Raw genomic sequence first — 12240 nt, forward strand, 5'->3', positions numbered from 1 at the left:
GTTATATTATTATTTAAAAATAATTATTTAATTATTAGGGTAAATGCACTAATTACGGCGCGATTCAAGTCAAAATACCTTTGCAACAGAAAATTCGAAATTTGTATTAATTATTTTAAATTTAATATTAAAACTGTTTAATAAAAGAAATACATAATTAATTAAGTTCTCAAATTATTTTTCTTACACTGAAAAAATATATTTGAATCAAATAAACTCTATTTTAACCAATAATTTTATTCAATTTCGGTAATTTAAAGAAATACAGATAAATATATATTTTATAATATTTGAAGAAATTATTTGAATAATAAAATAAAGAGTAAAATGTTAATATAAAAAAATAACAATTTAAAAGTTATTATAATAATTTATTATTATTAATAGTTAATGCTATGAGTCGGTTCTTCGATCCAGCTGCTTAATTAATGTAAAAAGCAAAAAGAACCCTCACGGAGAAAAAGGAATGGTTGGGCCAACCATAGGTATTGATAAATACGTCCCATCAATATTATATGGTTACCACAACCATATCTTTAGTTGATACAACCATAGTTTGGTTGGCGCAACCAAAAGTCAGGTTGACACATCAAATTTGCAATTTTTCGTCATTTTGATGTGACAACCTAACCTTTGGGTAGGCCAACCATACTATGGTTGTATCAACTAAAGATATGGTTGTGGTAACCATATAATATTGATGGGACGTATTTATCAATACCTATGGTTGGCCCAACCATTCCTTTTCTTTCCGTGCTGAACTTTGAATATCTACCAGTGCTGGCTTATTACTGGTTACTATAATTTTGCCCGTACTGGCAAAATACAGAATTACTGCTAAATTCCAATATTGAACCAGTACTGAACGCCAGTACTAAGCCATTACTAACAACCAGTACTGATAAACGTTATCATCCCAAACATATGCCAGTATTGCTTCAATATTGGCGGTCGGTACTTTGCCAGTACTGGCGCAACACTGCGCCGGTTGTAAATTTTTCCTTATGATGTGTCGCTGACAGTGAAAGGGTTAAAATTTTTCTAAAAGGAAAAAGTTTTTTTTTGAAAATTTTTTGAATTAAATCAAAGGAGACACAAACAGTTTTAAAAACAAGATTTTAACCTACAAATTACAAAAAAAAATAGTAAATTTGAATTTTATAATTTTTTCCATATTTTTGAAAAGTTCAGTTAAAAACACACATTTTGAAAGAAAAACTTTTAAAATTCCATTTTTAAGGAAGTTATGAGCATTAAAAAATAAAAGAATTGATTAAAATTCTCCAATTTTGTAAAATTCATATCTCGTAAACGGCTTGATGAAAAAAAATTGCAAATAATCATGAACCTCTTTTTTCGAGGGTAGAAAAAAAAAATTTGAGTCAAATCGAAGATGTCAAAGTCGACGACATGTTGGTATGGCATGGACCGCCCCATATATATATATATAGTTTCAAACTCCACACGATTTCTTTTAAAAGAAAAAAAAAATTTGAATAACAATTAATAATAAAAAAAAGAGAAGAGAATTAATATTTATCAAAATTTTCTCTTCATTGTCACAAATCACCTTTTTTTTTTTTTATTTTAATCTTTTGTTTTCATATTGAAAGAAGAAAAGGAGAAGAAGGAAAAATTAAATATAAAGAACAAAAAAAGAGAGACAGAGAGAGAGTGATCCATATAGAATCTTATTATTATAATATGCACGCACCCCGAAGAGGGGAACCCTGCAGAAAAATAATGTTTGAAAGGGGGAAGGGGGGGGGAAGTTTGGGTTTGAAACGTGTGTAGTGGCATAATTTTGAAATTACTTACCGGCCGAGGGGTTTGGTAACCGAGCGCCGTTGCCGGTTGGGGTGGCGGGATTTGATACAGGGTTAGGGGTGGCGACGGAGGGTGGAACTCTGCTTCCAAAGGGGAAGTAGGGTGAGTCGGGCGGGTACGTTGCACCCTCAACTACTCCGGTTGTCGTTGCTCCTCCACCGCCGCCACCACCACCAACGGCCGTCGGTCCAAACTCACCGCCACCGCCATACGTCTGAAACAGAGAGAAAACAAATGAATTACGGCGCGATTAGGTCACGGTCCAATTCGAATCAATTTTTTTAGTTACTTGGGGGGTCTCTCGCGTTTGTATAATGACAAATTTTGACACTATGTCCAAATCCATAAACTGTCCGAATTATTTATTACATACCTGATTTCCTTTCTCTTCCTTCTCTATCACTGTTCGAAATGTTCTGAATTTTCCGTCAAAATTAAGATACAAAAGTATCATATAATTTTCAAAATATTGTTACTGAAAGCTAAAGTCAGTTACTTTTAACGAAAATTTGCACAAACTTTACTTAAAAATACAAAATCTTACTGAAAATTCTAAATAAGTAACTGATTTCTAAGTTGCGTAAGGGGAAAACAAGTAATTGTAACAGAAAATTTAAGACATTGTAACTAAAATTTTCAAAACAGTTTTGAAAAGAGAGAGATTTCCTGAAAATTATGAAACTGTAACAAAAATTCATGTTTCTTCAACAAAATTTGGATGAGCACAGCTATTTACGCGCATCTTTGGAAACGCCAAAAGAATGCCATAACCGAAAATGCGCTGTGAAAATATAGTTGCGAAGTTTGAGTGAATAGTGTAAAATAGTTAAAAATATTAAAATTAATAAAAAATAGTAAAGAAAAGTGTTAAAAATCTATTCTTGGAATTATATACATCATACAATAACATATGTTATTATTTTTTCTGTCATATAAAGAATATATATAAATATAACCTATATTAATACCAAAAACAAAATGTCTAAAAAATTGAATTTACCCAAAATAAGATTTATTGGATTAATTTAATATTTTCTCAAAATTTTGTTACAGCTTTAGGATTTTTACTAGTACGCACTTTAATTTGAATTATATACAAAAGTAACTAAAGCATCACTGAAAATATTATTACAGTAATGAATTTTTAGTTACGTGATACTAAAATTTTATTCAGCAACAATCATGAGAATTACGAAACTGTAACAAAATTTTAAGAAACATATTGCCGAAGTTTTATGCAGTTACATGTTGCAGAAAATTACGAAACTATAACAAAATTTTCATACACGCAACTGAATTTTTATGTTGATACATGTTTCGGAAAATTCCAAAATGGTAACACAATTTTCGTAACACGTAACAGCATAAAACTTCAGTTGCTATTTACATAAAATTTCGACAGAAGTTAATAATCGCACACTGTTAGAAATTTCTGTCGAAATTTTATGTAAATAGCAACTGAAGTTTTATTCTGTTACGTGTTACGAAAATTTTGTTACCATTTCGGACTTTTTCCGAAACATGTATCAACATAAAAATTCAGTTGCGTGTATGAAAATTTTGTTACAGTTTCGTAATTTTCTGCAACATGTAACTGCATAAAACTTCGGTAATACGTTTCTTAAAATTTTGTTACTGTTTCGTAATTCTCATTATTGTTGCTGAATAAAATTTTAGTATCACGTAACTAAAAATTCATTACTGTAATAATATTTTCAATGATGCTTTAGTTACTTTTGTATATAATTCAAATTAAAGTGCGTACTAGTAAAAATCCTAAAGCTGTAACAAAGTTTTGAGAAAATATTAAATTAATCCAATAAATATATAATTCCAAGAAATAAGTATATAATTCCAAGAATAGATTTTTAACACTTTTCTTTACTATTTTTTATTAATTTTAATATTTTTAACTATTTTACACTATTCACTCAAACTTCACAACTATATTTTCACATCGCATTTTTGGTTATGGCATTCTTTTGGCGTTTCCAAACTGCGCGTAAATGGCTTGTGCGCATCCAAATTTTGTTGAAGTAACTCGAATTTTTGTTACAGTTTCGTAATTTTCAGGAAATCTCTCTCTTTTCAAAACTGTTTTGAAAATTTTAGTTACAATGTCTTAAATTTTCTGTTACAGTTACTTGTTTTCCCCTTACGCAACTTAGAAATCAGTTACTTATTTAGAATTTTCAAAGTAACATTTTGTATTTTTAAGTAAAGTTTGGCAAATTTTCGTTAAAAGTAACTGACTTTTCAGTAACAATATTTTTAAAAATAATGATACTTTTGTATCTTAATTTTGACGGAAAATTCAGAACATTTCTAACAGTGTATCGTTAATGATATGAAAATGAAAAAATGTATCAAATGGAAAAATTATGAAATTGAAATAATTATTTGAAAAAAAGAGGCATCTCACGTTATTATATAAAATACATTAGCTGAAAGTAAATTGTACTATGTCCGATAAAAGATAAATTGTGGTTTGATACTTTATTCAATTAATGGAGCAACTTTACCTCTTGTCTTGAGGTGATATTTCTTAAATTAAGCGAAGCAGTCTCATAGTTATATATATATACTAGAGGGGCTACGCCCCCCTGCGCGCTTCGCGCGCCAACCCCCCTATTTTAATCATTTTTTTTTTAATTTTCCATTGATCTTATTTTTCCAAATGAACCACCTATTTCAAAACATTACTATTACAAATTCATTGATATCTGAATAAATATTATTAAAATTATTAAATTTTAATTAATAAATTAATTAAATTAATAATAAATAAATAATTAAATAAATTAAAATCGACATTAAGAAATTATTTTCAAAAATAATTTCAGTGAAATTGCCTAACAACCAATAAATTATTAAAAAATCTTGAAACGAACATAACCTTTAAATTCAAGTCATTTTTGGCGGAAACTTCATCTTCACTTGCGGCTATATTGAAAGTCTTGTATTAACATAACCTTAAAATTTATGGCATTTTTGGCGGGAAATACAGAGAGAGATGAGGGAAGGGGGAAGGACTTACTGCTTTATTCAGATTCTCAAAACAAACATAACCTCAAAATTTAGGTCATTTTTGACCGAGGAGGGAAATGAGAGGAAGGGGGGGACTTGCGGCTATATTCAGAGCCTTGAAACGAACATAACCTCAAAATTTAGGTCATTTCTAGCGGGGGAGGGGAGGGGACTTGCGGCTATATTCAAAGCCTGAAACGAACATAACCTCAAAATTTAGGAGGGGGGACTGCCCCCTCCTAGGTCAAGAATTCTTGAAACAGCGGCGGCGGCGGAGGCGGCGGCGATATCTTTTTGTAATATAGGAAGATATATATATATATATATATATAAACGAGAGAAGCCGCACATTATATAGGCGCCTCCACCTCGCACCAGAAATAGCGGCATAATAATTATTGCCATAGTTGAGAGGAAATTTATCCGAGAAAAAGTTACTCATGCCAACCACCCCCCCAACTTCAGTCTCCCAATACTCCCTCCAATATAATCCGAAAACTTTACCCGCAGCAATATTTTCGGCTAGTGGTTCTCAAACAATATAGTAAATTTTCTGAGCTAGAAAATTAATTTCTTAGAATTTTTATTTAAAAGATGTGGTTGTTAAATTTAGGTTACGTTTAGGTTATGTTCAATGATAGTTTTACCTTCACAAAAAGTTTGTTTTTTTTTATAAATAGGTAAAATCAAAATTAGTATTTATTGAATTTTTTTTGAATGTCTAATGGAGAATTATATGCATAAATGTTTTGTATATTTTTACTTCAAAAATTACAAACATAACCTAAATTTTTGATTAAAGAAACTATTCACTGTAAAACGAGATAAATTAATACCAACTTGGTAATTGTGTTCTTTGTAATAATTGACATTCACTTTTATTGCAGCAAAATACAAATGTAGGAAAAAAAGCGAATAATAAGCAAAAATTTTGTTATTTTAATCAGCTTCAAACAAATTTTGATTATTTCAATTACAGAAAATTATAAGGTATTAAAATAAGCTGCAACGCTTATTATTTTAATCAGCTTCAAACAAATTTTGATTATTTCAATTACAGAAAATTATAAGGTATTAAAATAAGCTGCAACGCTTATTATTTTAATCCAATTTTGCTTATTTTAATACCAAAATGGATTAAAATAAGCAAAATTGAATTAAAATAATAAGCGTTGCAGCTTATTTTAATGCCTTTTAATTTTCTGTGAAAGTAATTTTGGTTGTTTCAAACAAATTTTTTTCTAAATACATTTTGCAATAACATTAGCTCTCTAAATTAACTGGGAACAATAAAATTAATTTCTATTTTAAATAATTATGATAAAATATTTTTTCTCAATGGGGAAAAGTGAGTGAGAGACACTGTTCGCTAACTTTAATATCACTTACGCCCTCTCTCATCCGCGGCAAAGTATCTATATCTTTCGGTGTATATATATATATATTCGCAAAGGTTGTACATGTATAAAACAAAGCAACTGCTTCCAAGGGTGGTAGTAGCGCGGTAGTAGGGAGGGGGGGGGGGGTTAACTGGCCTGGATGAAAAGTTGCTCGAAATAAGGATAAAGTCTCTTGTATTCTCCAACATCTCGCTTCTTCTTACCTATATCTATATATTTTGTGCCTGAGAATACGCGAGTACTTTCATTCTTTTTTTTTCTCTTTTTTATCCCTTCATCCAAACGTGGAAATCCTCTTAAGCAGAGTTCCACTTTTTTTTAGATTTAAGCCCATTCATGAATCTAAAAATAAGATAATATATATATATATATGACAGTTCAAATAATAAAGTCCAATTGAAACGTTTTTATTATTTTTTTATTGAATTTTAATATATGGGTTATTTATTTTACAGATATAAGGGAAATTATTGAAGGAGGTTAAAAAAAATTATGAACAGTATTTAATTTCAATCATTAAACAACTATCATTACCAATGTTAAGTAAGTTACTTTTTTTTAGTAACTACACTGTAAAAAGAAAGGTATTAATTTAATACCGAGTTCAGGTACTGAATTGTTATTTCGTTTTATTTTGATACCTAAAATCGGTACTGTTTTAGGTACTTTCTTTTAACAGTGTAGTTACAGTTACTTTTATAAAAAAGTAGGGTCAGCCGCGGGGTAAATCCGAACGCTTTTAGTAAGTTTCAACAATAACATAAGTTTTTTCTTTTAAAAGACAATACTTCCGGTATTCTGGTGCATGAAGTTGTTACTTTACTTCCATAGAACAATTTTATGGGGTAGCAAATTTTTTTTGATAAATTACAATCGCAGGAAACTTAGCGTTCGTATTTACCTCGATACTTTGCAACTTTCCTAAAATACCGGGGTAAATACGAACGTCACTGTATTTCAGAAAAATCTTAGGGAAAATAAATTTAAAGTATTGCAATTGTTAAACTTATATAAAAACTCAAAAAAAAATACGATAATAAACCTATTATGTAATAATGCATCATATATAAATACAAAAATCAAACAGGTTAAAAATTAAAATGCATTATACAATTAAAACCTTCAATAACTTTATCAAATCATAACGGATTTTTGCAAAACTTGCTACAGAAAGTATTTTGGAGTGATTGAATGTAAATACAAAAATAAAAGTGAAATTTTTTAAATTCAAAATGGCGGACTTTCCTAAAACTTATTTTTAAAAATGATCAAATTTGCTAACTCCAAATTCGTAATCAGCGACCCTGAAACCCCCCGAGTAACAATTTTCGAGCGAATCCAATGAATTTTTTAATTCTCGTCCGCCATTTTGAATTTTGAAAAACTGACTTGAAATTGGTAATCAGCGACCCCAAAAACCCTAGAATACCAAATTTTATTAAGATCCTGAAAAACTTTTTTCAACAAACCATTTGGCAAAAAAAAGTGGAACACTCCTTCGAGAGAACAGAGATTAAGTTTCTGCTTATTAATTACTAACGAGGATACATATAGAAAGAAAAACTTTTTTCTACGTACTTTTATAATGTTAAAATAATAGTGTAATCAAATAAAAGCAATTTTTGATATAAGAAAAAATTATTGAAAATACCGTTCGGATTTACCCCGCTTTTCCAATTTTCCGGGGTAAATACGAACGGTCTGATATTATTAATAAAATTTTACAGAAGGCAAAAATGAAAAATAGTTTCTGTTCTAGTATTTATAACAAACAATTATAAATAATAAAATGAATTTTTAGCTTCTTTTTCTTCAAATACGAGACAAAATACTGAAAGAGTGTCATCTTTGATTTTCAATCTTTTTTGCAATACTCGTTATCTTTGTTTATGCTCTTGCTAATTAACAAACGAAAAATGGGATAATATTAGAATCTCTTCAAGAGGATCTGAGGTAAAAATTCTCATGTCTAACTTATTTTTTAAAATTTTAATTAAGCTGAAATAATTAGCGTTCGGATTTACCCCGGCTGACCCTAACTCGTTACAGTTACAGTTACTTACAAGGTAACTTAAGTTACTTTTCAAGTTACTGAAAAGCTATTTTAAAATTTGTCTTATCGAAATACAATTTTTTTTATTAAGTGTGAATTAAATGAAAATGTAAAATATTATTGTAGTACATGTAGAGGGTAGAAGTACAATTTGTGGCCACTTTAAGCGATTTTTCATCTTTTATTCAAAAAATAAATACATTAACGCACTATATTTAATTATAATTTATTTTTTATCAAATCTAATAAATATTAATTTGATTATTGTAGGGTCAGTCGGGGTAAATCCGAACGGGGGGTAAATCCGAACGCTAATTATTTCAGCTTAATTAAAATTTTTAAAAATAAGTTCGATATGAGAATTTTTACCTCAGATCCTCTTGAAGAGATTCTAAGTATTATCCCATTTTTTGTTTGTTAATTAGCAACAGCATAAACAAAGATAATAAGTATTGCAAAAAAGATTGAAAATCAAAGATGACACTCTTTCAGTATTTTGTCTCCTATTTGAAGAAAAAGAAGCTAAAAATTCATTTTATTATTTATAATTGTTTGTTATGAATACTAGAACAGAAACTATTTTCGATTTTTGCCTTCTGTAAAATTTTATTAATAATATCAGACCGTTCGTATTTACCCAAGAAAATTGGAAAACTGGGGTAAATCCGAACGGTATTTTTAATAATTTTTTTTTACATCAAAGCCACACAAAATTGTTTTTATTTGATTACACTATTATTTTAACATTATAAAAGTACATAGAAAAAAGTTTTTCTTTCTATACGTATCCTCGTTAGTAATTAATAAGCAGAAATTTAATCTCTGTTCTCTCGAAGGAGTGTTTCAATTTTTTTGCCAAATGGTTTGTTGAAAAAAGTTTTTCAGGATCTTAATAAAATTTGGTATTCTACGGTTTTTGGGGTCGTTAATTACCAATTTGAAGTCAGTTTTTCAAAATTCAAAATGGCGGACGAGAATTAAAAAATTCATTGGATTCGCTCGAAAATTGTTACTCGGGGGGTTTTAGGGTTAGCAAATTTGATCATTTTTAAAAATAAGTTTTAGGAAAGTACGCCATTTTGAATTTAAAAAATTTGACTTTTATTTTTGTATTTACATTCAATCACTCCAAAATACTTTCTGTAGCATGTTTTGCAAAAATCCGTTATGATTTGATAAAGTTATTGAAGGTTTTAATTGTGTAATGCATTTTAATTTTTAACCTGTTTGATTTTTGTATTTATATATGATGCATTATTACATAATAGGTTTATTATCGTATTTTTTTTTAGTTTTTATATAAGTTTAACAATTGCAATACTTTAAATTTATTTTCCCTAAGATTTTTCTGAAATACAGTGGCGTTCGTATTTACCCCCATATTTTAGGAAAGTTGCAAAGTATCGAGGTAAATACGAACGCTAAGTTTCCTGCGATTGTAATTTATCAAAAATTTTTTCTACTCCATAAAATTGTTCTATGGAAGTAAAGTAACAACTTCATGCACCAGAATACCGGAAGTATTTTTTTTTAAAGAAAAAACTTATGTTATTGTTAAAACTTACTAAAAGCGTTCGGATTTACCCCGGTTGACCCTAATCAAAAATATTTTTAATCTTTATTTATTATTTAAAAAAAAATAAAATTGCTTCAGAAGTCCTTTTTCACCAGTAGTAGCGACAGTACCATTTTTGTGGCCACCTTTTGTTCCACTTTTGGTCACGAACTTTTTTCTAAATATTTAAGGTTATTATTTCAAATTAATATTTTTATATATATACATATTATCCTTTATATTTAATAAAAAAGAGATAAATTATTAAAATATTGCTATTAATTTTAAATAATAATTATTTACTTAGCAGTGATGTTATGACAGCTTATTAACAAAAAATTGTTTTAATTTACACTGTAAAAAATAAATATTTTTTACGAAGCTGAAGTACGCAACGTTTAAGATAAACGATTTTTAAGGAAATAATTTTTTAAGATGAAAAATTCTATAATTTTTTGCTCAAAAAATATTTTTTTATAATTTGTTGATTAATAAGAACTGTAAGAAATATTTTTTAGACGAAAAATTATAGAATTTTTCATTTTGAAAAATTATTTCTTTAAAAATCGTTTATCATAAACGTTGCGTACTTCAGCTTCGTTATTTTTTTTCAATTGGGCCAACTGAACTTGTATCAAAAATAATTGTCACAGTGTTGTCAAATTATTTCAGAATTCCATAAATGTACAAATAATGTGATAGTAACTTGATAAAATTTATAATAATATCAAAAGAAATCTGAAAGTGGCCAAAACCGGTGCAGTGGCCACAAATGGTACATATTTATTAATTTTAAGTTATTCCCTTCCTTAGGGTAAAAGTAAAGAATTCTGCAAATCCTACCCATGGAATGGAACCTTAAAAATTAGTTACTTTGTATTCGTTACTATCGGAAATATCAGAATGAAGTACTTCTGACATTCGTTTAAATTAATTTCTTACAGTAAAAAAAAATCTTGTCCACTATTAACGCACGATGGAACTATCACTTTTTGTGCTCTTTTTGAATCACGAAATTATTAAGTTTTTAAAGCAAGAAAAAAAGTGCAAAGAAAGTAACGAAATAACTCAAAGTTAAAAGTTACTATTAAAATAGTAACTAAGTTACGTTACAAGTTACTTTGAAAAAAAGTAACTAAGTTACGTTATAAGTTACAAGTAACGTGTCTTTTTCAATAACTTGGGTAGATACACGGAGAAAAATAGTTAGCTATATTAGTTAAAATTTAGTTACCTTAGCTAACCATAATTGCTATTATATGGATAGCAATTATTGTTAGCTAATACAGCTAATAATTAGCTTCCAAAGCTAACATGTTTTGCTGTGTCAGTTAAATATTAGCTACCAGAGCTAAAAATTCGCTATCCATATAATAGCAAACTCATTTTTCTCCGTGTAGTAAATTACAATTTTCTTGACAGTTTCTGATTGGTCAATTTTAAAATTGGCGCCGAAATATTTCTGCCGTTTGATTATTATTCGAGCATTTGCTATGTATAATAAATGAAAATTCTCAATTTTAAGATTTCTATTAAATGACATTTAGTGTTAATAAAAATTTCGGATAAATGAAAATTTTGTTTAATAAAAATTCTGGCATTTAAAAATTCGTCTGAGACGAAATTCTTTATAATAATGAATTCTGATAAATATAAAAATTCATATTACAAAGAATTCTTTTGAATGAAAAATGTGCTAAATGGAAATTATGTTAAAAGAATATTCGGTTAAATAAAAATTTTGATTACATATAAAAATTCTATCAAGTATATTAATTCTGGTTAATTTAAATTCGATTAAACATCAATTTGAAAAACAGTAATTCGAAAAACAAAAATTTGTATAAAGTAAAATTATATATTTATTAAAATTCAATAAAATAAAAATTCTAAATAATTCACATTATATGGAATATAATCCCCTATTATTTCACTTAATTGACATTAAAATGTGTATCGCGCGTTGGAAGAAATTTGTGTAATGAAAAAATTAAATGGAAAGTCTATATATATATATTGAATTGGCACGAGATGGAGAACGATATTATTCACGTCGATTTTATCCTCCTGTGCGGAAGATAGAAAAAAAAGAGAGCAAGAGAATAGAGAGAGAGAGAGAGATTGAAAAAAAGAACAAGAGCGACGGATTGGCTGCTACAATAAATCAGCCATCGAATCGATATTCCTTATCGGTTATGGTTTAACGACTACCGATTAGATATTGCCTCATGATAACGCCTTTTCAAAATCTATAGGCAAGATGAGCTTGTTTCCATTCATCGCCGTTGAACTCTCTCCCTGACCCGGAACGCTTCGAGAAATAATTAACCATCTCACCATGTATATATATATATATATGCATTTTTCTAGAATTTCTA

At 28.4% G+C, this 12240-nt stretch overlaps 1 protein-coding gene across 15 annotated transcripts in view; it reads right to left on the bottom strand.

Annotated features, from left to right (window-relative positions):
• LOC127285747 (transcription factor 12) overlaps positions 1-12240 on the bottom strand; it is a 295386-nt gene that overhangs the window by 230961 nt on the left and 52185 nt on the right. For all 15 annotated transcript variants that reach the window (XM_051311915.1, XM_051311899.1, XM_051311903.1 and 12 more), the window contains exon 3: positions 1819-2041. In XM_051311915.1, the coding sequence (XP_051167872.1) occupies positions 1819-2041 (223 nt within the window). The remainder of the gene's footprint in view (positions 1-1818; positions 2042-12240) is intronic.

This window comes from Leptopilina boulardi, unplaced genomic scaffold (genome assembly GCF_019393585.1).
Source record: "Leptopilina boulardi isolate dan_hultmark-lab unplaced genomic scaffold, ZJU_Lbou_2.1 LbouV2_341, whole genome shotgun sequence".
Lineage (NCBI taxonomy): Eukaryota > Metazoa > Arthropoda > Insecta > Hymenoptera > Figitidae > Leptopilina > Leptopilina boulardi.